Source organism: Erinaceus europaeus, chromosome 3 (assembly GCF_950295315.1).
Source record: "Erinaceus europaeus chromosome 3, mEriEur2.1, whole genome shotgun sequence".
NCBI lineage: Eukaryota > Metazoa > Chordata > Mammalia > Eulipotyphla > Erinaceidae > Erinaceus > Erinaceus europaeus.
The window spans coordinates 118028875-118055475 of NC_080164.1; the positions used below are offsets into that span (position 1 = coordinate 118028875).

General features: G+C 42.7%; 1 protein-coding gene across 1 annotated transcript in view; it reads right to left on the minus strand.

Moving 5' to 3' along the window:
* Positions 1-1195: 1195 nt before the first annotated feature.
* The window catches only part of LOC103127542 (broad substrate specificity ATP-binding cassette transporter ABCG2-like), an 88384-nt gene continuing 62978 nt past the window's right edge, over positions 1196-26601 (minus strand). Inside the window, exons 10-16 of the mRNA XM_060187791.1 lie at positions 21173-21255; positions 18061-18150; positions 17740-17864; positions 6879-7033; positions 4154-4243; positions 2740-2822; positions 1196-1405 (exon numbers count right to left, since the gene is read on the minus strand). Coding sequence (XP_060043774.1) covers positions 1258-1405; positions 2740-2822; positions 4154-4243; positions 6879-7033; positions 17740-17864; positions 18061-18150; positions 21173-21255 — 774 coding nt within the window. The 3' untranslated portion in view covers positions 1196-1257. The remainder of the gene's footprint in view (positions 1406-2739; positions 2823-4153; positions 4244-6878; positions 7034-17739; positions 17865-18060; positions 18151-21172; positions 21256-26601) is intronic.

Here is a 26601-nt window from a genome sequence, read left to right on the forward strand (position 1 = left end):
AGTGAAAGGATGGAAAACTATCATACAAGCCAATGGCCCACAAAAAAGGGCAGGAACAGCTATTCTCATATCTGACATGATAGACTTTAAAATACATAAGATTAAAAAAGATAGGAATGGACACTACTTAATGCTCAGAGGATCAGTCAATCAAGAGGACTTAACAATTATTAATATCTATGCACCCAATGAGAAGCCATCTAAATACATCAAACTTCTACTGAAAGAGCTACAGCAATATATTAACAGTAACACAATCATAGTAGGGGACTTCAACACACCACTATCTCAACTTGACAGATCATCCAGGAAGAAAATCAGTAAAGACATAAGGGAGCTAAATGAAGAGATAGATAAACTAGAACTATTGGACATTTTCAGAGTCATTCATCCCAAGAAACTGGAATACACATTTTACTCAAATCCACATGGATCATTCTCAAGGATAGACCATATGTTAGGCCACAAAGACAGCATCAGCCTATTCAAGAGCACTGAAATCATCCCAAGCATCTTCTCAGACCACAGTGGAATTAAACTAACACTTAACAATCAACAAAAGATTAGTAACAGTGCCAAAAAAAAAAAAAAAATATGATGGCAAAATGACTCTCATGCCTGAGGCTCCAAAGTCCCAGGTTCAGTCCCCCACACCACCATGAGCCAGAGCTAAGCAGTGCTCTGGTAAAAACAAAACAAAAAACTTTGCCCTCTTTTAATTGCCTGTTAAATATCAAGAGTCCAGAGAGCCAGGTGGTGGTTTTGAACCTGTTAAATGCACACGCTACTGTGCACAAAGAGCTGGGTTCAAGACCCTGGGCCCACAGGCAGGGGGCAGGTTTAACAAGTGGTAAAGTGGGATTGTAAGTCTTGATCTCTCATTGACAAAAAATAATAAATGAGTACTTTTGGGTGTTTTGGACAGAACAGAGAGAAATTGAGAGCAGACTGGAAGATAGAGATGGAAAGGAAAAGCCAGACACCTGCAGACCTGCTTCACCACTTGTGAAGAGACTCCCCTGCAGGTGGGGAGCCAGGGGCTCAAAACAGTATCCTTGAGCCAATCCTTGCATTTTGCATTATTGTGCTTAACTCTGAGCACTACCACCCTGCCCCTTGAGCTCTTTTGTTAGAAATAATCCTTTCCAAACAAGATGGTAATGGCGAAGGAAAATCAGAAAACCAAGACAAGACATTTGGCAGGATACTTAAATAAATGAGAGCTTTTTAATGGGGATGGGTATGATCTCAGACAATTTAAGAATACTTCTTCAGGAAGCGCAGCTTCAGGTAGGCAATGGTGAGGAAGATGACGATCATACAGGCCAGGGCCACGTGGTTCTGCCACAGGCCCCAGGGGGAAGTATCGATGCCCTGGTTTGCCAGAAACTCCTCTCCAGTGCATCTGAAAGGCAAGAGAGGGAGGGTGTGGCTTCACTATAGGCACCAGGTGCAGTCACTGCTCCTCAGGTCCTCAGCAATGCTCCCCCCACCCAGGCACTGTGCTAAGCACCCATAGCTGATGCTGAGTCAATCCTGAAAACACCCCCATGGAAGGGTTACTGAGTCACATCGTGGAGGACAAGTTCCTCACTAGGTTTCAGGAACATGCTCAAGTTCACTTACCCTTGTAAGGACACTACCACCCCCAAATCCATGAACCTCCAAGCTCCGATGCTGCATTCTACAAAAGGCAGACACCCACCTACTTACCTTCCTCCCTCTTTCTTTCTTTACCATCAGGGTTATCATGGGGCTCAATGTCTACACTACTTCACTGATCCTGGGGCACACATTATCTCTCACTTTTTTGATGGAGGGTAAGACGCAGAGAGAGATAGAGACAGACAGAAGAAGAGACACCTGCAGTACTGCTCCACCACTCCTGAAGGCTTTCCCCCCCTGTAGTTGGGGACTGGAGGCTTGAACCCAGGTCCTTGCAATGGTGATGTATGCACTCTACTGGGTGTGCCCCCACTGAGCCCCTTAAGTAATGATACACTTACATCTGATTGGGGAGAACCTCGTCTTTCATTGAGGGCCATAGAGTTTTTCCTAAAATAACCCAAGTTCTTGAGAGAGCCCTCCACCCATAAATCGCCCATACAAAAGGAGAAATCGGAAACTGGCAGAAGGCAGGGAGATCAGAAAAGGTGAAACTCTAAAACCAAGACAAGAGGAACAGGAGGGCTTTAACTATTAGAGATGCCATGGGCCAGGCTGGCTGACGCATACTCCTTTGTGGTGCTGCTACCTACAGTTCAGACACCCTGTGAAGCCTAGTAGGAATAGCAACGTTGATGTACATAATAACCAAAACCTAAACCCACAGTCAGGACACCCAAAGCATCTTTCAGAAGGCACCAAGCAAAAAAGTACCCCAGACGAGGTACCCAGGTTCAAACCATGGACCCAGGTTCAAGCCCCTTCTCCAAAGCTGCAGGGGAGAAGCTTTAGAAGCAGAGAAATAGGGCTACAGGTCTCTCTTTCTCTTTCCCTCTCTAGATTTCTCTTGCAATTTTTCTTTCTTCCCCTCAACTTCTTCTACCAATGAAAAAAAGATTTTTTAAAAATCTACTGTTAAAAAAAAAAAAGTAGCCAAGGGAAACATTTCTCCAGGTGAAACAGAATACTGACCCCAGCCACTCATGTCATGGGGGTGGGGGAGGAGACTCACATCAGCTCTGCCCCTCTGCCAGGCCAGCATGAGGAGCCCTGCTGACACTGAGTGTCACTTACATGGCATAGCTGCAGGTGTCATTTGTGGTGAAGTTGAGTCCTGGGCAGAAGTTCAGTCCCAGGAATTCATTATGCTGCAGAGCCTGGAACACAGAGGGGTGTGGCTGCAGTAAGTGGCTTGAAGTTTCCAAACTGCTCCCAAAGAATCATCACAATTGCATCTTCCCAGCCTGTCGCTGTTATTTCTAGAAACAACCTGAGCTTCAAATTCCCTACCATCCTGTCTATGTTATGCATCTGAACAACTAGAGCTCTCTTATTTTCCCTGGCAGTCAGAGAGGCATTGGGTGAGGTGTTGGCTTCTAATCCAAGGGAAATAAAGTATTTGGTCAAGAAGAAAGGCCTCTGGCTGGCTTCCTCCATACCTCCTCTTCCTTGGCCAGTTTGGAGTCCTGTAAACACTATCATTGAAACAATACTTTTTCCCCCTTTTTTGCCATTGTTTATTTTTTTACTGTTGGAGTTACTATAGCTGCTGTTATTGATGTCTTTGTTGTTGCATAGAACTGAGAAATAGAGAGAGGAGGGGAAGACAGAGAGGGAGAGAGAAAGACACCTGCAGACCTGCTTCACCACCAGTGAAGCGACTCCCCTGCAGGTGAGGAGCTGGGGGCACGAACTAGGATCCTTATGTCAGTCCTTGCATTTCACCACACCTGGACTTAACCTGATGCACTACTGCCCGACTCCCAACAGTACTTCTTAATTGAAGTGAACAGTCTTTTTGCATTGCTCCTGTGTGTTTTCCATCAGAACCAGATACAAATCTTGGGAACTATACATTAATTAATGGAGGTTAGGGGACAGTTTACATTGGGCTTGACTAGTGGTGGGAAACCTGGGCTGGCTGCACTGTCTGCTCCCTGCTTCTTGTCCACTCCCCGTTCCATCTCCGGTATACTTGAGACATCATCTTCTCTTAGCCCCTGACTGACCTGAATCACGGCTCTTTATTTTTTCAACATTTCATTTATTTTATCTTAATGATGTGTAGATATAGATATAGATATAGATATAGATATAGATATAGATATATATAGAGAGAGGCCAGAGCACTGTTCAGCTCTGGCTGACAGTGCTGGGGAGTGAACCTGGAACCTAGGAGCCTCAGGCATGAAAGTCTTTTTGCAGAACCATTATATTGTCTCCCCATCCCTCTAGTTATTTTTATTTTTCATCAGCTAGTCTATCTTTCTCCCTCACCCTGTGTTATCTCTCTATCCTTAACCCCTCCATCAGCAGGGCCAGTGGAGACGTCTCTGAAGATTATAAAGAGGACCCTTGACTTCACAGGAGACCCTCATTCATTGCTGCCACCAAGAGACACCCACACGATGCACACAGCTCCCAGCTGTGACACAGGCTGCTCCTAGCAGGGAGACCTGGCCACACAGACCAGGAAAGCAGACCTTACCGCATAGCCATAACGAGGAATGCTGAAATACTTAAGCCATGAGAGCCAGGGCACCACTGTTCTGAGGTTCACCAACAGCCCTGAGAAGATCTAAAGAAAAAAAGAGAAAAGAAAAAACAAACAAAAAGGTGAACCCCAAGAATAAGGGTTGGTAGAGTCATTTCCTGGATTTTCCTAAAGAATTCCTCCCAGCAGTGCCCTCAAATTACATACCTGTTTCACCCAAGACCACCTTGTCCTTGTACTCTTGTCCACTACTGAGTTGTGCCATGTGGATAACTCCAGCTGTTTTCCAGCCTTTCAGTTTTTATATTATTTCTTTCCTTTTTATTCAATAAGACAGATGTGGAATGATATGAGGAGGGAGAGCGGAAGGAAGGGGAGGAAAGAGAGTCTTGTAGCCCTGCTTCACCACTTGTGAAGCTTCCCCACTGCACGTGGGGATCAGAGATGGGAATCAGGCTCCTTGCATATGATAATGTCCATATTCCACTAAGTTCTATCACTGCCATGCCCTGCCAAGCCCAAGCTTTTTATGGTCTTAATGGTATGACAACATAACTGTGACACATATTTCATTGATAGAAAGATCTTCAGGTGTCAAAGCCTTCACTTTCTCCAGAATGTCATACAATGGTGAAGGAGGGCTGCATGTATCTCTCTTTCTCTCTCTATTTCCCATTCCTCTCAATTTCTTTCTCCTAGCAGTAATAGTAATAATAGTGATAATAATAATAATAATAATACAGTTCTATATGGGCTGGTAAAGTAACTTCCTAGACAATAGACTGCTTTGCCATGGAACACAGGTTCCACTAAAGCCCCCACCACACTGGAGATAAAGCTTTGCTACTGTAGTCTCAGTCTCTCTCTCTCTCCCCCTCTGTTTTTCTGTCTCCTGCTATCAGAATAAATCAAGCCTGGAGCAGTAAAACCTCAGCAGCTACAACAACAAAGGTTATTTGTTTGTTTGTTTTTAAGATTTTATTTATTTATGAGAAAGTTGGGAGGAGAGAAAGAAACAGACATGTGCTGCTGCCAGGGATTGAACTCAGGACCTCATGCTTGAGAATCCAATGTTTTACCCACTACACCACCTCCTGGACCACAACAAATGTTCTTTACACAACTTTTAAATTCTAATACATTGAAATACCTAATACATCAGACAGATGCTAAGCACTTGGTTCAGGGGGTGGAGCAAGGAGGCCACCAGTACTCCTTTCTGCTGACTCCTCTCTGCACTTTCAAAATGTAGGCATGTGTGAAGTGAGGATGAAATGATGATTAGAAAGTGGGTGGCGGGGAGGAAGCAAGCAGAAAAAGGCTGATCTAAGAGGAGATCAGGAGCTCAGAAAGGAGGAGGTCTAGCACTGGGTGGACTTGAGAACTTTTCAGTATGTTTAAATACTCCCTTTTCAACAGACCGGAGAGAACTAGGATAGACTAAACAGGTCGACTAGCCCAGCCAGACAGACTCTGTTTCCTGTGGAGTTTAGCTTGTTCTCTGGGAAGATTAGTTGTTCATCTAACTGAACTATCAGAACCTCAGGGCAAAGAGGCTGTGAGTTGCTATCGGCAGGGCAGAAGTCAGGCAGTTACCCTGCCAGTCTACCAGGGGCTCTTCTAGCCAGACTCAGGCTGCTCTCTAGCTCTGATCTGTGGAGCCTTACTATACATCACCAAGATCTTTTTTCTTTTCTTTTTTTTTTTTACAAGCCACTTTTTAATTTGTTATTAATGATGGTTTACAAAATTTAAGAACTCTCTCTAGCAGTTGCTCAGTACTCTCTGGTCACATATCTCTGCATCTTTCACTCTGTAGTTCTCCTTCAATAAAATAGTTTTTTTTTTTTTTTTATAAGATTGTAAAATTTGGAGAATGGTATAGAGAATCCTTAAAGAAATAAAAATGGAATTACACTATGATCTAGCAATACCACTTTTGGGTATTTTATCCAAAATATATGAAAATATGGGGCCCGGGGGGGAGAACTAGGTGGTGATACCCCTGGTAGAGCATACATGCTACAGTGAACAAGGACCCAGGTTCAAGCCACCTGCAGGGGGAGGCTTTACAAGTAGTGAAGCCGTGCTACAGGTGACTTAATATCTCTCTTCCTCTCTATCTCCCTGTTTCCCTCTCAATATCTTTGTCCTTATCCAAAATAATGAAGTCAGCTAAATGAAATGTTTTTTAAAGTAAACACTACAAAAGTACATGTGTATCCTTATGTTCATAGATATATTTTTCACAATAGCCAAAGATTGGAAACAGACTAGGTGTCCATCAGCAGATAACTGGATGAAGAAGTTATGGGATATGTACTCTGTGGAAGACTACTCTGCAATCCAAATGGATGGAGCTGGAGGTGATTCTGCTTGTTGAAGTAAGTACTTATTTACTTTTGTAAGAGAACAAGACAGAGAGACCAGAGTACTACACAACTGTGGCTTAGAATGGTGCTAGGGACTGATCCTGGGAACTCTGGCACCTCAGGCAAGTGAACCAAGGTGGATCATCTACTAAGTCAAAGAATCATCTTTTAGAAGCTCATTCATGAAATTCTATTCAAACTTCAGCAAACAAACAAACAAAAACCTGAGGATGGTCACAGAACAGCTGACACATTCTCTAAGTAAAAATCCACACTTGACATATCAGACCTCCAGAGCCCCACAGACAGACCCCGAAAGAGTGTTCTAGGAGACAGCTGCTACTCACCATCATAAACACGAAGGAGATGGTCAGGAGGAGCGTGGCTATGGACACCACGCTCTGGCCCGCGGCGATGGCCAGGGACATGGAGCTGGCTGTGTAGGCCACCATCATGAGCGTGAACATCATGATGAAGAAGGATGTCACCACAGGCTTCAACCCTTGGGGAGAGAGAGGCAGGTTAATCCCTGTGTGGATTCGGGATTGTGTGCTGTGCAGCAACAGAAACCGATGAACTACCAGCCACCCGGCCTATTCATTGTATGACTGTGCAAAGTCCTCACCACTGTTCACAACTAACATTCTGAGGCCCAAATGAATGAGAGAAAGAAGGGATAAGGCCAGAGAAACATTCTGGCACATGCAGAGCCAGGGATCCAACTTGGGGCCTCATGCTTGCAAGTTCAGAGTTTTGCCACTGTACCACCCCCCATCTTGCTTTAAAAGTATTTTTTATTAGACCAACATTCTCAAAGTGACCTTTTCATGTAGCACATGTGTGTAGTCAGTGACACCACCAAGATTTGCTAATTGAGTTCTTAGCTCAGCTATTTCAACTATAACAACCTTGAGATAATTAGTGTTTTCTTCCAGAGTCTCATTTGTTTCTGCATTTCTGATGAAAATTCTTTCAAACTCTTTACTTACTCCTGTTACTATTTCCTTAACTAGTATTTGGATGTTGACCTCATTATTTTGTACTTCAGTGTTTGGGGGACCTTTAGATGGCCTCTTGTCTTGGTTCATTTCTCCAATATTTCCTATTGTTGGTTTAACTATTTTATATAGTTTGTTATGAGGTCCCTCTCTCAGTGTTTTTCAAATTACTGATTACTCTTGCCTGGATTGAGTTCTGTTTAAGTAAGGTACTTAAAGAGTTCACAGTTGTGGAAATTAACAGCCGCTTCAATACTGTTGTTGCGGCGGTCTGGTGTCGGGCTGCACCGCGGAGAAGAGAGCAGATGTCCAGAGCAAAGGGGTACACAAATCTTTATAATATGATGGGGGGGGGGAGGTTTGGTTCAGACCACGTGGAGCCAGCAATGGCCAACCACGGGGGGAGAGCAGGGAGACCTCAGAGAGGGAGAGCCGAGAGCCCAGAGAGAGAGAGGGGAGGGGTGAGGGGGCTTTTTATTGGGCGACAACCAGGGGTGACGTGTAGGGCCAGGATTGGTTGAAAGGGGGCACTCTAGGATTTAGCAGGGCATAGAAAAACCTGGGGGTGGAGACTGCATCAGAATAAGTCCTCAGCAACATCTCCTCCTATCCCTTTATATCTAATTGGACACAGTAAAGAAAAATGGAATGGAGCAGGCTTAAATGTTTTAGAGGAATGCCATGCTCAGGTGGGAAGATGTAGGACTTTCTGTGGAGGAGGGAAGGCTTAAATGGCTGCCAACCTTGTGAGATTTATGCGTCCTCCTGTGCTCAACCCCTCTTTAGAGAGAGAGACTTACCTGGAGAGACTCATCTCATAGGTTTAAGCGCAGCCTGCTCAACCATCTCTTCACAATATCTCTACATCTTTTCTATCTTTCTATCTAGTAATTGCATAAGATGTACAAAGTCTATAAAAAACTATCATGGGGCAGAAACCTTTTGGGCATAAGCCTAAATGATATAACAAAATAGGAAGAGACAAGTAGGGGAGAAGTAAAAGCCAGTGTGGTGTGAAGGGAAGGTTTGGTGTGTAAAGGAGCATTCCCTGTTTGGGTGGGGAAAGGGGCAAGGGTACATAATGAGGGGGAGGCGGGAGGCATGACCCACCAAACAGAGGGGCTATTTGGCATTGTATAGTCCTCAAGGCAACAGTCTGTAAAGTCTATGAATTACTCAGGATCAGTCTATAAAAAACCAGCAGCGTGAAGGGAAATAAGCTGCTTCAAAATTGTGTAAAATGTATATAGGGTATGTCAGAAAGTCCGATACAAGTCTCAGTCCGAAGTAGATGGCTAGGGGGAGAATTGGCAGGGGATGCAACGCTGCATGAGGGAGGTCAGCCGCTGTAATGTTGTTCTTTTGTAGATAGCTAGCTGGAACTGCCAACACGTAACAAGCAGGTCAGAAGCAGGAACGGTAACCAGGCATGAAGAAAGTTCTGTCCTTGGAGTTTGTGTATCAGGTTCTTCAGATTGCGTTGAGTGACATCTAGGGTTTCGGGGGGTGTGCCACGGAAGTCGTGCCATCTAGTGAGTGACGTCAGGGTGTGCAGGGATTCAGATGGTTTTTCCGGGATTCCTGTGTCTGGGCGGTTTCGGAGACCTCAGGCCAGGCGTGGTGTGGGTACAGAACACGATGGGTGCCAGATGTTGTTGCGGCGGTCTGGTGTCGGGCTGTACCGCGGAGAAGAGAGCGGACATCCAGAGCAAAGGGGTACACAAATCTTTATAATATGATGGGGGGGAGGTTTGGTTCAGACCACGTGGAGCCAGCCGGCAATGGCCGACCACAGGGGGAGAGCAGGGAGCGAGACCTCAGAGAGGGAGAGCCGAGAGCCCAAAGAGAGAGAGGGGAGGGGTGAGGGGGCTTTTTATTGGGCGACAACCAGGGGTGACGTGTAGGGCCAGGATTGGTTGAAAGGGGGCACTCTAGGATTTAGCGGGGCATAGAAAAACCTGGGGGCGGAGCCAGGATTGGTTGAAAGGGGGCACTCTAGGATTTAGCGGGGCATAGAAAAACCTGGGGGCGGAGACTGCATCAGAATAAGTCCTCAGCAACACAATACTATTCCAATACCTTAGTTGGAGCACAGTGGCTAATATAGCCTTTTTAATCATTTTCTTCCCTGAGGGATATGGGAGTCTGAGGGCTTTTAAACAATAAGTAGGCTTCTTAGCTTTATCACTCACTCCAGTGATTTGGTGGGTTCTTGAAGTCAGTCTAGTCCTGTCTTGTTGAGGTCTCAGGTGCTCTCCTTTGGTATGCCTTGTTGGTTTATTTTTTGACAGAGGGAAAGAGAGGAAAGGGGAAGCAGAGGAAAGGAGAAACACCTACAGAACTGCTCTACCACTTGGGAAGCTTTCCCCTTGCAGGTGAGGGCTGGGGGCCTGAACCCTGGTCCTCACACATGGGAGCATGTGCTCTTTTGCAGGTAAGCCACCACACAGCCAAAATTTATTTTTAACGAGAAGAGGGTGACCCAACATGCTTCTTATCTCTGGCTTATGGAGATGCCAGGAATTGAACCTGGGATCTCAGGCACAAAAGGCTGTGCTATTCTCTCTGATGCTCCAAGCCAATTTTTAGAGAGATTCCAAAAACCAGTGTCCCATGCAGACATGGTTAGAATGTGTACAATGAGTGAGGCTATTCTGGAGGAGGCACTGAGCTGGGCTCTCTGCCTATCTACACCCCCACTGCTTTCTATTAAATATCCTTGGTCTTTGTCCTCTCCCTTTACAAATGACATGATTCACTGCCTGTAATGGGACTCCCCAGCAGGTGGGAAGCCAGGGGCACGAACTGGGTTCCTTACATTGATCCTTGTGCTTTGTGTCACCTGTGTTTCACCCAATATGCTACTGCCCAACTCCCAAACTCTTTTAAGTTCCTTGCTTAGACACAAGTCCATCCAGCCAGGAGTGATCAGTAATTTGAAAAACACTGAGAGAGGGACCTCATAACATACTATATAAAATGATTAAGCCAACAAGAAGAAATATTGAAGAAATGAAGTAGGACAAGAAGCCCGCTAAAAGTCCCCCAAAGGCTGAAGCACAAAATACTGAGGTAAATGTCAAACACTAGTTAAGGAAATAGTCACAGCAATGAATAAAGAGTTTGAAAGAATTGTCATCAGAAATGCAGAAACAACAAATGAGACTCTGGGAGAAAACGCTAACTATCTCAAGGTTATTAAATAGCTGAAATAGCTGAGCTAAGAACACATCTTGTTTAATAAGCTAAAACAGTATCAGAACAGGGTAACAAAATAGATGAATTACAGAAAACAGTAGAGGGGATAGAGAAAGAATAAATGAGGTAAAAACAGGATTAGCAAGATTGAGGAAGAATTAGAAATAACTAAAAAAAGAAGACATCTTAAAAAGAGATTAAGAGATATTTAAAACAATAACAGAGACCTATGCGATGACTTCAAAAGAAATAATATATGCATTATTGGCTTACCAGAGGAAAAAAAAAAAAGAGAGAGGGGAAGAAAGCATTCTACAGGACATAATAGCTGAAAACTTCTCTAGTCTAGACAACATCAAAGACATAAAGGTTCACGAAGCCCAGAGAGTCCCAAACAGAAGTAACCAAGACTTAGAGACACAAAGACACATTATATTTAGAATGGAAAGGAATAAGGATAAAGAAAGTATCCTGAAGGCTGCAAGAAAAAACAAAGAGTCACCTACAGAGGAAAACCCATAATATTAGCAGCAGACTTATCCACACAAACACCACAGGCCAGAAGAGAATGGCAAGATATCTAGCCAGTTCTCAATGAGAACGGCTTTCAAACAAGATTACTGTATCCTGCTAGACTGTCACTCAGACTAGATGGAGGCATCAAAACATTCTCAGACAAGCAACAGTTGAAGGAAGCAACCATCACCAAGCCTGCCCTGAAAGAAGTTCTGAAAGGTCTCCTATAAACAGTCAGACCACCATAAATAGGCCATATATCAGAACACTCTAAAACTCTACAAGAATGGCATTAAAATATCTTCAATCTATGATGTCAATAAATGTCAATGGCCTGAATTCACCTATTAAAAGGCACAGAGTGGGAAGATGGAACAGAAAATATAACCCAACAATATGCTGTCTACAGGAAACCCACCTAACTCAACAAGACAAACACAGACTCAAAATGAAAGGATGGAAAAATACCATACAAACTAAAGGCCCACAAAAAAGGGCAGGAACAGCTATTCTCATATCTGACAGGACAGATTTTAAAATAGATAAAATTAAAAAAGATAGGGGTGGAAATTACATAATGCTCAGAGGATCAGTCAATCAAGAGGACTTAACAATTATTAATATCTATGCACCCAATGAGAAGCCATCTAAATATAACAAACATCTACTGGAAGAGCTACAGCAATATATTAACAGCACCACAGTCATAGTAGGGGACTTCAGAACCCCACTCTCTCAACTTGACAGATCATCCAGGCAGAAAATCAATAAAGACATGAGGGAGCTAAATGAGGAGATAGATAAACTAGAACTACTGGAAATTTTCAGAGTCATTTACCACAAAAAACTGGAATACACATTCTACTGAAGTCCAAATGGGTTATTCTCAAGGAGAGACCTATATTAGGCCACAAAGACAGCATCAGCAAATTCAAGAGCACTGATATCATCCCAAGCATCTTCTCAGACCACAGTGGAATTAAACTAACACTTCACAATCAACAAAAGATCAGTAATAGTCCCAAAATGTGGAAGCTCACCAGTACACTCCTTAACAACTACTGGGTCAAAGAGGAAATAAAGGATGAAATCAGCATGTTTTGAGAGTACAATGAAAATGAAGACAAAAGCTATCAAAATATTTGGGACACAGCTAAGACAGTTTGAGAGGGAAGTTCATAGCCCTACAAGCACACATTAGGAAAGAATTAAAAGCACAAACAACCTGATTGCACACCTTAAAGACCTAGAAGAAGAAGAAGAAGAAGAAGAAGAAGAAGAAGAAGAAGAAGAAGAAGAAGAAGAAGAAGAAAAGAAGGAGAAGGAGAAGGAGAAGAAGAAGGAGAAGAAGAAGAAGAGGAACAAAGAAACCCTAAAACAACCAGAAAGAGAGAAATCACTAAAGTTAGGGCAGAAATCAATGACATTGAAAAGATGAAAACCATATAAAAGATCAACAAAAGTAAATGTTGGTTCTTCGAAAGAGTGAACAAAAATCAACAAATGTTTAGCAAGACTCAGAAAACAAACAAACAAACAAAAAAAAATAGAAGACCCAAATAAATCAGATTGTAAATTAAAGAGGAAATATCACAACAGAAACCCCCAAAATTCAACATACCATGTGAAGCTTTATGAGCAACTTTATGCCACCAAGCTAGAGAACCTGGAAGAAATGGCTGATTTCCTAGATACCTACGAACTTCCAAAAATTAAATAAAGAGGATCTAGATAATATGAGCAGGCCCATCACAGCTAACAAAATTGAAACAGTTACCAAAACCTTCCCAGGAGTTGCATGGTAGCACAGCAGATTAAGCACACATAGGACCAGAGTAAGGATCATGGTTGGAGCCCCCATACCCTAATTGCGTGGGAGTCACTTCACAGGCAGTGAAGCAGGTCTGCAGGTGTCTATCTTTCTCTCCCCCTCTCTGTCTTCCCCTCCTCTCTCCATTTCTCTCTGTCCTATCCAATGACAGTGAAAACAACAATAATAACCACAACAATGCTAAAAAAAAAAAAAATCAAGGGCAACAAAAGGGGAAAAATGGATTCCAGAAGCAGTGGATTCATGGAGTCCTGGCAATAACCCTAAGGCAAAAAAAAAAAAAAAAAAAAAAAAAAAAGCCTTCCCAAGGAAAAAGTCCTGGACCAGATAGATGTTTTTACAAATGAATCCTACACACAAACTATCAGATACTTAGAGGAAAATATTGGCAGAACTCTTTACCACATCAGTTTTAAAGACAGCTTCAATGAAACGAATCCAATTACAAAGAAGACTAAGGCAAGAATAAACCTATGAGACTACATCAAATTAAAAATCATCTGCACAGCAAAAGAAACCACTACCCAAACCCAGAGACCCCTCACAGAATGGAAGATCTTTACATGCCATACATCAGACAAGAGGGTAATAACAAATGAATACTACAAAACCTTCAAGGAACAGTTAATACCTCTACTTTTAAAAAGTCTTCCAGAAGATTGAATTCATAGGATTACTGGGATGCATTGGATCGACCTTCTCGTGGTGCATCCCGTGAGTACCCATTTATTGGGGAAACTGATGATCCTTCCTAGCCGACTGAATCCACATGGATCCCAGTCACTTTCAAAGCCAGTAACAAGCAGACATCAGGCTCAACCTGACGCTGTTGACTGGCTACGGAAGAAGGGCAAACGCTAGAAGAAGAATAGGATTACTCCCTTCCAGCTTTAGTAAAGCCAGAATCACTCTGATACCAAAAGCAGGCAGGGACACAACCAAAAAAGAAAACTACAGATTAATATCTCTGATGAATATAGATGCTAAAATATTGAACAAAATTCTAACCAACTGGATACAATAGTATATTAAAAAGATTGATCATAATGACTGAGTGGGGTTTATCACAGGAATGCAAGGTTGGATTAATACACATAAATCAATCAACATTATCCACCATATCAATAAAAACAAGACTAAAAACCACATGGTTATACCAATAGATACAGAGAAAGCATTTAAAAAATCCAACATCCCTTTATGATCAAAATGCTATAAAATGGGAGTAGATGTAAAATTCCTCAAGATAGTGGAGTCTATATATAGCAAATCTATAGCCAACATCATATAATGGTGAAAAGCTGGAAGCATTTCCCCTCAGATCAGGTACTAGACAGGGCTGCCCACTATCACCATTACTATTCAACACAGTGTTGGAAGTTCTTGCCATAGGCAGGAGCAAGGAATTAAAGGAATACAGATTGGAAGAGAAGAAGTCAAACTCTCCCTATTTGCAGATGATATGATAGTATACATAGAAAAACCTAAGGAATCCAGCAAAGAAGATTTTGGATATCATCAGGCAATACAGTAAGGTGTCAGGCTACAAAATTAACATAGAAAAGTCAGTGGCATTCTTTTATACAAACACTAAGTAGGAAGAAGATGAAATCCATAAAACAGTTCCTTTTACTAATAGCAATAAAAACAGTAAAATATCTAGGAATAAGCCTAACAAAATAAGTGAGAAACTTTTATACTATAAATTATGAATCACTACTCAAGGAAATTGAAAAAGACACAAAGAAGTGGAAAGATATTCCGTGTTCATAGGTTGGAAGAATTAACATCATTAAAATGAATATACTTCCCAGAGCCACATACAAATTTAATGCTATCCCTATCAAGATCACAAACACATTTTTTAGGAGAATAGAACAAATGCTACAAATGTTTATCTGTAGCCAGAAAAGACCTAGAATTGCCAAAACAATCTTGAGAAAAAAGAACAGAACTGGAGGCATCACACTGCCAGATCTCAAACTGTATTATAGGGCCACTGTCATCAAAACTGCTTGGTACTGGAACATGAGTAGACACACGGACCAGTGGAATAGAATTGAGAGCTCAGAAGTGAGCCCCAATACCTATGGACAACTAATCTTTCACAAAGATGCCCAGAACATTAAATGGGGAAAGATGAGTCTCCTAAACAAATGGTGTTGGAAAAAAATTAAACTGAACCACTATATTTCACCAAACACAAAATTAAATTCCAAGTGGATCAAGGACATGGATGTTAAACCAGAAACTATCAGGAATTTAGAGGAAAATATTGGCAGAACTCTTTTCCCCATAAATTTTAAAGGCATCTTCAATGAAATGCATTCAATTACAAAGAAGACTAAGGCAAGAATAAATCTATGGGACTACATCAAATTAAAAAGCTTCTGCACAGCAAAAGAAACCAATACCCAAACCAAGAGACCCCTCACAGAATGGAAGATCTTTACATGCCATATATCAGACAAGAGTTTATTAACCAAAATTTATAAAGAGCTTGCAAAACACAACCACAAGAAAATAAATAACACCATCCAAAAATGGGGAAAGGACATGGACAGAATATTCACCACAGAAGAAATGCAAAAGGCCGAGAAACACATGAAAAAAATTTCCAAGTCTGATGGTCAGAGAAATGCAAAAAAAGACAACAGTGAGATATCACTTCACTCCTGTGAGAATGTCCTCCATCAAAAAAGTAGCAGCAACAAATGCTGGAGATGTTGTGGTGGCAAAGGAACCCTCCTGCACTGCTGATGGGAATGTCAGTTGGTCCAACCTCTGTGGAGAACAGTCTGGAGAACTCTCAGAAGGCTAGAAATGGACCTACCCTATGATCCTGCAATTTCTCTCCTGCGGATATATCCTAAGGAACCCAACACACCAATGCAAAAAGATCTGTGTACACATATGTTCTTGGCCACACAATTTGTAATAGCCAAAACCTGGAAGCAACCCAGGTGTCCAACAATAGATGAGTGGCTGAGCAAGTTGTGGTATATATATATATATATATATACACACACAATGGAATACTACTCAGCTATAAAAATGGTGACCTCACCATTTTTAGCTGATCTTGGATGGACCTTGACAAATTCATGTTAAGTGAAATAAGTCAGAATCAGAAGGATGAATATGGGATGATCTCACTCTCATGCAGAAGTTGAAAAACAATATCAGATGAGAAAACACAAGTAGAACCTGAACTGGTGTGTTAGACCAAAGTAAAAGACTTGTGCTGGGGGTGGGGGGAAGTACCAGTCCTGGAAAAGGATGATAGAGGACCTAGTGGGAATTGTATTGTTATGTGGAAAACTGAGAAACGTTATGTATGTACAAACTATTATATTTACTGTAGACTGTAAAACATTAATCCCCTAAATACAGAAAGTTAAAAAAAATTTAAATGGTGAATTCACCTTCTTCACCTCATCTTGGATGGAACTTGAAGGAATCATGTTAAGTGAGATAAACTAGAAAGAGAAGGATGAATATGGTATGATCTCACTCACAGACAGTTGAAAAACAAAAAAGTATGGCCCCAGGAAATGGTGGAGTTGTTCATGCACCAACCCTCAGTGATACCCTTCATAATTTAATGAACTAAATTTTTAAATGTTTCAAAACTTTAGGTTGGAATTGATTTCATTCAAATGTGTTACATAAGTAACCAAAGAAACAACCCAGCAAAATAAGACAAATAATATTTAGTCTTGGCAAAAATACATATAAAAATGGCAGTTGCCAGAGGAACATGGGAAAAGGTGGGAAGGGTGGGGAGCAGGCATCACTGTACAATGTGAGTCTGTTCTCCCCAAACTGTGCTGTTGTTCTTTCTGTCACTGGAGCTCCAGGTTGACTTTTTCAGACAGACAGAGACAAAGAGAAAGTGACCATAGCTCTGATGCTTCCTTCAATGTGGAGAGGGCTGGGCTTGAACCCTGATCCCAAACATAACTAAGCAAGTGAACTCCAAGGGAGTTATCTTGCCTGCCTAAACTTCCTAAACTTCATACCACTGTAAAACAATAGTAGGTCAATAGCATCTTTTTTTTGGGGGGGGGGATTAGGTGGGGGAGAAATACAAAAAATAATGACTAAACAAAACTCAGGGGCTAAAAAGACAGTGTAGTGGTAATGCACAGGGCTTGCATAGGAGAGGTTGCATGTTTGATCCCCAAGTACTATCAGCAGCCAGAGTTGAGCAGTGTTCTGGTAGAACATAATAATAATAATTTGTTTAAGATTTATTTATCTATGAGAGAGAGTAGAAAGGTGGTAAGGAGAGAAAGAGAATCAGAGCATCACTCAGGTACACGTGATGGCAGCATTCAAATCAGGATCCTGTGCTTGAGAATCAAATGTTTAGTCTACTATACCACCTCCTGGATCACTAATATTAGCTTTTTTCTTTTCTCTTCTGTTCTTTCCTTTTCTTTTCTATTCTTTTCTTTTTTTCTTCTTATTTTAAGAGTTCAGCCTGGGAAGATACTGACAGAAGCATCCTCAGAAACTGTCACCCCAGAGACTAAACAATGGCAGATGCTTCTTTATCTCCTAACTCAGCTTATAATTTTGAGAACCCAAACAAACTTGCGAGAGAGAGTAATGGACTTCCCTTCACCCCTTAAGAGGCACACCTTTTGTGCCCTTGCTCACCTAGCATGAAGTACGTAATACACGTGAATATAATACCGGGCAGCATCCTCATGGGTAGCAGGTCTGACAGCAGTTTTCCAAAGAAATAGGATGACACCCTGTAGTATCCACTGATGTACTCATGTCTGGAACACAGAAGCCCATGTCAGGCAGCCCACAGTAATCTCAGGCCCCCTTCCCCAGAATCTTCTTCCCGGTCTCTCGCTCTTTGTGCTCAGTGGACTCTGGCAGCAACCTGGGATCCCATGGAGGACCTAATTCTGGAGGGAAGCCCATACCCTCAGGTCTGCAGGACCCTTGCTGGAGCTGAGACTCACTCACATGAAGAGCTTCTTCTCAACCACAAAGAGTTCCACAGCTGACACACTGCTGAAGCACTGGTTGGTGGTGAGGAAGAAGAGCACCCCGGCTCTGTGAGGAGAGGAAGGAAACTGAGATCAAGTTTCTCCCAACTTGATTCTTTCATGGACACTTACTTATAGTGTGACCCTGTGGCTGAGACACAGGCAAGTGAGCCCCTCCCCCCTTGGGGGATCTCTCCACCTCCCTGTCTCCACAGAGGTGACCTGGAGCTCCACAGAGCACATGTGAAAATTTCTAGTCAAGGGGTGTGCCTTTGGAATGAAGGTGGACACACACACACACACACACACACACACACACACACACTCCTCTGTGAAATCCGTCTCCCTCAGAGTGGTGGTGATTAGAGATGGTGTCTTTCAGCAGTGAGGAGTAGTGGGTAGGGTTCTCACAAGGGAGCAGCACAGAGGAAGGAGAAAAAAAAAAAGATGGGGCTTGGTCACTTTAAATCCAAGTGGCTGGGGCGGGGTGGTGGCACACCTGGTTAAGCACACACATTACAGTGTGTGAGGACCCAGGTTCAAGGCCCTGGCCTCCATGTGAGGGGGAAAGCTTCAAAAGTGGTGAAGTACAGCTGCAGGTGTCTCTCTGTCTCTCTTCCTATCTCCCTCTCCCCTCTCAATTTCTCTTTGTCTCTATCCAATAATAAATAATTAAAAATTTAAAAAATTCAAGTGGCTGAGCCACCTAGGAAAGGAAAAGAAGGGGCTAAGAGCTAACTCTTATCAGAGAATGAATGCTGTTCCTTTCTGCTTTAAAACATGGCAGATCACCACTCTTGAAGCTTCCCCCTACACACACAGGTGGGAACCGGGGGCTCGAAGCTAGGACCTTGTGCACTGTGACGTGCGCTCAACTAGGTGCGCCACCAACCGGCCCCAAGAAGCAGCTTTCAATTTGGGATTCTACGGGGAAGCCACCAGTTTCCAGATGCTAACATGATGTCAAATGGACTTGCCTGGGCAGATGACTCCACCAATGTGTCCTTGAACCCAGCTTCCCCAGATCCCCACCAGACTAGCGAAAGAGAGAGACAGGCTGGGAGTATAGATCGACCTGTCAATGCCCCTGTTCAGTAGGGAAGCAATTACAGAAGCCAGACCTTCCACCTTCTGCACCCCATAATGACCCTGGGTCCATGCTCCCAGAGGGGTAAAGAATAGGAGGGATATGGGGGAGAGGATGGGATACGGAGTTCTGGTGGTGGGAATCATGTCGAGTTGTACTCCTCTTATCCTATGTTTTTTTTGTCAGTGTTTCCTTTTTATAAATAAAAATTTTAAAAAATAAGAAAAGGGGCAAAAAAAAAAAAACATGGCAGATACACTAAACACAACTAGTTTTTTGCTTTCAGTCTTAGCAGTTTTAATGGTCACTTTAAAGCTGGGGAGATAGTGATCCTGCCAAAAGACTTTCATGCCAAAGAGTCCCAGGTTCAGTCCCCAGCACTACCAGAAACCAGTGCTCTGGTCTCTTTCCAGGACCAGGAAACTTAGGGCCTTTGTCTCTGTCTCCCTCTCCCTCTCTCATAATTGAGGGCCAACACATGTCCATGCCTTTACCTTTCTCTCTTTTTTTCTGTCCCTGCTTTGCTTCAATGAATGGCTGTCACCCTGCAACTGACAATCTCCTGTGATTCTTCCACATAGATAATTCATCTAGGACCACCATCACCCCCAGGAGCTTAAAGGGACCTCCTATACCTTGTCCTCTCCTCCCCCTACACTAGTGCTATATGTTCTGTCTCTCCAGAGGGTACAGAATATCACTTCCTAGACTGTTTGGGAGCAACCCAGAGCCTTCACCCCTCAGGGAAGGTAAGAAGAGAAACAATGGCATGACTCTGGGAAACAGCTGTAACAATAATCTCACTGTAAGGTGACACTTCCTGCTCCCATGCAGATGTTTGGTGTCTCCTGAGTGAGCCACTTTCATGCATCTGTTTCCTACAATTAGCCTTTCCTAGACATGAAAATGGATTCTGCTGAAGTGATTGCAACTTTCCTTAGAAGATGAAAACCATCCCTCCTCTGGCTGGAGGGGAGACCTCGGGGGCAGGGTGGCAGTGGTGGTGAAACATGGAGACCAACCCAAGGGGAAGCTCTGTTTTTTTCTGCTGACAAGACCCTGTCACAAAGCTTCACAGTAAAAAATGCATTTTTTTCTCCTATAATGTGCTGAAGTGACACTATAGTTTTCAGGCATATATCATTCTCAGTCAGTGTCTATTGATAACATCCAGCTCACAACCATATCCCAAATTCTGTCCTTTCCCATGGGACAGGCCCTGTACTCACACATGCACACATACACGCTTATGTTCAGTCTCTCTCTCTCTCTCTCTCTCTCTCTCTCTCTCTTTATCTCTCTCTCTTTCATTACCCTCCTGTAAATACTAATTTGGTCTTAATGTCTAAACATTCCTTTTCATTTTTTTACTTGATGAAAAATATGGATATACTCTCATGGGAACTAGGAGAGGTAAACTAACACTAAGTGGTAACCACCTAACAGTGCCTAAGAGGTGAGTCCCAAGTACCTTTCCTTCTCAAACAACTCAAGATCCAGAGAAAAAATTAACTGAAGAGCAGCAGCCATAGAGGAGGTAGATTGGACTAAGCAACATTTTAAATTTTGTGCATCAAGGGAATCTACCAACAGAGCAAAAGAAAAACCCACAGAATGGCAGAAAATATTTGCTAATTATATATGTGAGGGTAATAGAGAACTCCGACACCTCAATAAAAAAAATACACTGTAAAAATGGGCATCAGGGTCCTGTGAGGTAGCCCACCTGGAAGGGAGTCTGCTTTGCCATGTGCACATACATAACAACTCTTCCCTTCAGCTGTCAATTCACTGTTCATTTTCCCTGCACACGTCCCAAATTAAAATTCTCTTCTGTTATTTCTTTTCTCTTAGTCTTTTCTGTGCTGTTTATTTTTCATTTTTAATTTGGTGGGATTCAGAGGAAACTTTCTTATTTGGTTAATCCAAATTATTCATGGATTTTCATAAGCTTAGAAGAACTTACAGCACATTCTCAAAATCAAGTTCCAAAAGGACCTACCTGTTCTGGATTCCTGCTGGATCATTTGTCAGGCCATAGAAGATAGTACCCACAACCAGTGCCAGGAAGATGGTAATAATGATCTTTACAGAAAGTAAACAAAAATCTTAAAAGTTTTACTTAAATTTAGAAACTCAACATAACATTTATTAATATCATGTATATGGCTATAAAAATAAAACAAAGCAAAAATTCAAACCAAATAAATCCTCACCTAAGCTCACCAAGGCACATAATAATTAAAATGGAAAAGAGCAAAGATAATGACAGAGTTTCAAAAGCAGAAAGAAAAAAAAAAGCAGTGGGCCAGGGGGCGGCACATCTACTTAAGTGCACATACTACAGAGATCAAGGACCCAGGTTCAAGCTCTCAGTTCCCATTGCAGGGGGAAAGCCTCATGAGTGGTAAAGCAGGGCTGCAGGTGTCTCTCTGTCTCTCTCCCTCTGTATCTCCCTCTCCCCTCTCAATGTCTCTATCCAATAAAAATAGTAATGGTGATGATGATGACTATGATGATGATGATGCAGAGTCACTTATAAGGGACCTCCTATAAGACCATCAGTAGATTTTGTAACACAAACTCTGAAGTTTTGAGGGCTGGGTAGTAGCACAGCAGGTTAAGTGCACATGGTGTAAAGTGCAAGGACCTGTGTAAGGACTGGCATGTGGAACCTGTTCAAGCACCCAGCTCCCCACTTGAAGGGGGGTCAACTCACAAGCAGTGAAGCAGGTCTGCAGGTGTCTTCCTCTCCCTCTTTCTGTTTTCCCCTCCTCTCTCCATTTCTCTCTGTCCTATCCAACAATAACAGCTATAACAATAACAGTAATGACCACAACAAGGGCAACAAAATGAGAAAGATAGCCTCCAAGAGCAATGGATTCATACTGCTGGCACAGAGCACCAGTGAAAACCCTGGAGGCAGAAAAGAATGAAAGAAAGAAAGAAAGAAAGAAAGAAAGAAAGAAAGAAAGAAAGAAAGAGAGTCTAAAGACTAGGAAGGATATATTCAAAATTTTGAATGGAAAAGACCTCTACCCACTAATAGTCTATTCAGTCAGGTTATCAGATTAAAGGAGAAATGAGAAGCTTTTCAGACAAATAACAGCTAGATGAATCCACTACCATAAAACCAGCCTACAAGGGATTCTATAATGACTCTTACAGAAGGAAAACACTGAAGGATTTTACTCAAAGGGGGTTTAAAGAAAAAAACTTGGGAACAGCTAAGTCAAATGAAGACAAGCTTCTGGACTCAGACTGCAGAATTGAGGTGGTTAGGGGTTAGGGGAAACTGAAGAGAAACAGAGTGAGTTTTGAGGGTGGTGGGAGTCCAGTGTGGTTTGGAGGAGGAATACTGACATTCTGGTGGTGGGTAAAGTGTAGTAACACATTCTGAAGAGGTAAGAAACTGAACCTAAAGCATTTATATTACTGTAAGCCAAGCTTACTTCAATAAAGCAAGCCTTTTCTCAGTAAGAAAATAACAAGAAAGATCCCAAATCCGAGGCCTTCATTAGGCTTGGCCAGTTCAGGGTTCAGAGCAGGGATCTCGGCCTAGAAACGCAGACTGAATAGCAGAACGATGCCCATTCCCAGAGAAGCAGCTTGAGCAGTAAAATAACTGCCCATAGAGCTGGATGATGGCTCACCAGGTAGAGAGCACACATTATCATGAGCAAGGACCAAGGTTCAAGGCCCTGGCTCCCACATGCAATGGGGAAAGCTCCATGAGCGATAGAGCATGCTCTTAATTTCTCTCTGTATCTCACCCTCTCTACAAAATGAAGGGGGAAAAGAAGAGGCCAGGTTAAAGGAGGTGCATCTGCTTAAGCGATGGCAAAACAAGAAAAACATTTAACAAGCAACTCAAGAGTTTTTGACCTAAACTCTTGACCTTTGTGCTGGCCAACTCATGTCATTTCATATTTTAAGGGACTCAAGTGAAAACCAAATCTCTCTACCCCTAGCATTCAAAGCAAATAAATAAAAGCAACATTTTTTAAAGCACCCGGAGAAGAATGGAAACAATGGGATGGTGCACAATAAGGAAGCAGGATGAACTGGGGCAGGTCCTTCTGACCTGGCAGCACCTGCAGCTCCCTGGAAAATGCAGAGTCACCACCTCCAGAGCAGTTTCTCTCCTCACTGCACTTTCTCTCCTCACTGCACCCTGCAACCAGGACCAATAGTTCTTAAGGCAACTGCTGAGACTTTGCCCTCTGACCCAGCTTGCCTGCTGGGCCTATCTGATGGCTCTGAGCAGGCTGGGCAAGCAGCACCTTTGTTTTCCTGACTCACAAGCAGTCAGTGAAAGATACTTCCGGGAGTCTGGTGGTAGCGCAGCAGGTTAAGCGCACGTGGCGCAAAGCGCAGGGACTGGCTCAAGGATCCCGGTTCGAGCCCCCGGCTCCCCTTTACCACTTCACAAGTGGTAAAGCAGGTCTGCAGGTGTCTGTCTTTCTCTCCCCCCTCTCTGTCTTCCCCTCCTCTCTCCATTTCTCTCTGTCCTATCCAACAACGATGACATAAACAACAATAATAGCTACAACAACAATGGAAACAACAAGGGCAACAAAAAGGAAATAAATAAATAAATATTAAAAAAAAAGAACATAAGACAGCATATATCAAAAAAAAAAAAAGAAAGAAAGAAAGATACTTCCATGCTGGAAGGTCTAAGGATTCTATCATGCAGACTTGCTCTGGAAGAAATCCTACTTTATGTGTTCAGTCTATTTCCTTGTATTACATGCACTTCACTTTGTTAAGTATACAGTACTAAATATATTTTTAAAAATGTAATATGTGCGCAAACAGCAGGTGGTCTCTCTTCCCTCCCCTCTCTCTGCCTCTATAAAAAAAATAAAAAAGGAAATAGGGCACCAGGAATGGTGGAATCCTGTAGGCACTGAGCCCCAGCAAAAACACTGGTGGTGAAGAAAATCAAACAACCCCCCCCCAAAAAAAAAAACACACATAAAAAACAATCATCTAAACATCTCATTATCTAGCTTAGAAACCACACAGTTCAAGTTTTGTTTTATGTTTACCAGAACACTGCTCAATTCCGGTTATGGTAGTTCTGGGGATTGAAATTTGGACCTCTGATGCTCAGGCATGAAAGTCTTTCTGTGTGACCACTATGCTATCACCTCACTCTGGGACCTCACAGTCCAACACTGAAGCATCTCAGTGCCACAGCAGCTCAACGGGATGGAGACACTCTGTGGCCTGTCATGAGGGAAACCAAAGCAGAAAAACAGGACCATGGTCCAACAAGACTAGCTGAGGGCTGGAGAGAGAGCCTCCTGGTAGGGCGAGTGTCTCACACACACATGGCCAAGGCTGGGGCCCTTGTGCTATGTGTGAGGTGCTGCAGCACTGGAAGAAGCTCTGGTGCTGTGGCATCTCTCCCTCTATCTGAATGAAATTAATGCAAGGCCTGGGGTCCATGGAGCAAAACAAAGAAGCAAACAAATGTTTGTGGGGAGTACCTACCAAGTGGAAATAACATCATTTGCTGACGTTAAAATCACCTCTTACAAGGGGTGCTGGGAGTTAACTCACCTGCTAGAGCTCACATTTACAAGGCCCTGGGTTCAAGTCCCTGGTCATCACATGGAGGGAGCACTTGCAAAGGGGAATTCCACAAGCAGTGGAGGAGTGCTTCACCACCACTACTTGTGAAACTAAAACAAACAAAAAAAACCTCTCTGTCTCTCACCCTCTATCTGGGAAAATGGAATAAAGAAAGAGAGAAAGAAAAGAAGGAAGGAAGGAAGGAAAAAAAAGAAAAGGAAAGAAAGTCTACTGGAAGTAAGGGGATAAGTCTTTATTAATAAAAGTCTGGAGGCATACTGTTTATTTATTTATTTATTTGTTATTGGATAGAAACAGAGAGAAATTGAGAGAGAAGGGGGAGATAGAGAGGAAGAGAGACAGAGAGATGCCTGCAGAGCTGCTTCACTGCCTCTGAAGCGACTCCCCTGCAGGTGGGGAGCCTGGGGCTCAAACCAGGATCCGAACCAGTTCTTGTGCTTTGCGACACGCGCACTTAACCCACTGCACTACTGTCTGACTCCCTGTTTAGCCATATTCTAATTATATTTCTCAACAGATCAAGCTTCCAAAACAAAGCTTAACTATATCAGCATGCATGTGTGCAAACATGCAATCATCTACTTTCATAAGTCATTTCATCTTTTTCTTTTTTTTTTTTTAGATGGAGATAGAAGCAAAAGAAAGAAAGCAGACAGTGAAAGAGATCACAGCACAGTGCAGCACGGCGCTGGGCTCTATCTAACCTGGGTTGAGCACATGGCAAAACAGCACACTATCCAAGTGAACTGATTTGCTGGACCCGCACTCAACTTCTAATAGACTGGCTCACTATATGGGACGTGTGCCTTGCTGCATACTATCAGCATGGCCCTAGTACCATATGGGGGCAGGTGGTGGGGCACCCAGTTAAGCACACATATAACCATGTATAAGGACCTGGGTTCAAGCCCTGCTCCCCACCTGTAGAGGAAAAGCTTCATGAGCAGTGAAGCAGTGCTGTAGGTGAAGTATTTTCTTTTTCTCTCCTTCTCAACTCCTCTCTGTCCTAGCAAATAAATAAATTTTTTGGGGGGGAGTGGCCTCCAGGAACAGTGGATTCATTGTGACAGCACCAAGCACCAGAAATAACCCTGGCAGCCAAAAAAAAAAAAAGGATATTCAGACTTCATGAACTGAACGTTATGTGCTTTCTATGTTCTCAAACTTGACACCCTGCATTAACTATCAATATTATGACAGGGTGTTTCCCTATGACCTCAAGGTTCTAAAAGTATTTTAAGTTAGTCTTCAGATTTTTCAACAAAACACTTAGTCTAGCCATCACCCATCTTGTCATGCTGTTTCAGAAGGTGTATCTGTATTTGTTGTTGTCGGTTTTTTTTTTTTTTTTTTTGCATAAAGGAAAAGAAAAGGCAAAGGCAAACTAAGCCTAACAAGGCACATTAGAAGGAAACACTGTTTTGAAGCTGAGGAGTCTGTGGGTCAGATCTGTCTCCAAATATGTGGGAGCAAGAAATTCTCATCTGTCCTTGTCACACTTGTTTTCCCATAGCTCTCAAGGTGAATTCTGATCAGTGTTTATGATAGTTAAAAAAATAACTAAAAAAGAATCCACTGTCAAGTGTTAAATATACTACTGGAACTAACAGATCTCCCAAAGATAAAGCAGCGCTTTTGAAGCTGACTGGCTCACTGAAGGATCACCCAGTCTTCTCACAGACAACCTGTTCACTCCAAAGTCTTGTAAATCCAACCTTTGGTTAATGGCACTATCAGAAGCAAAGTCTCAAGAGTGTAAGTGAGAAGTTCAACCCTAAGTGCTGCTGTAAGACTCTGCAGATGTTATCAGGAGGAAGCTGTAAAACA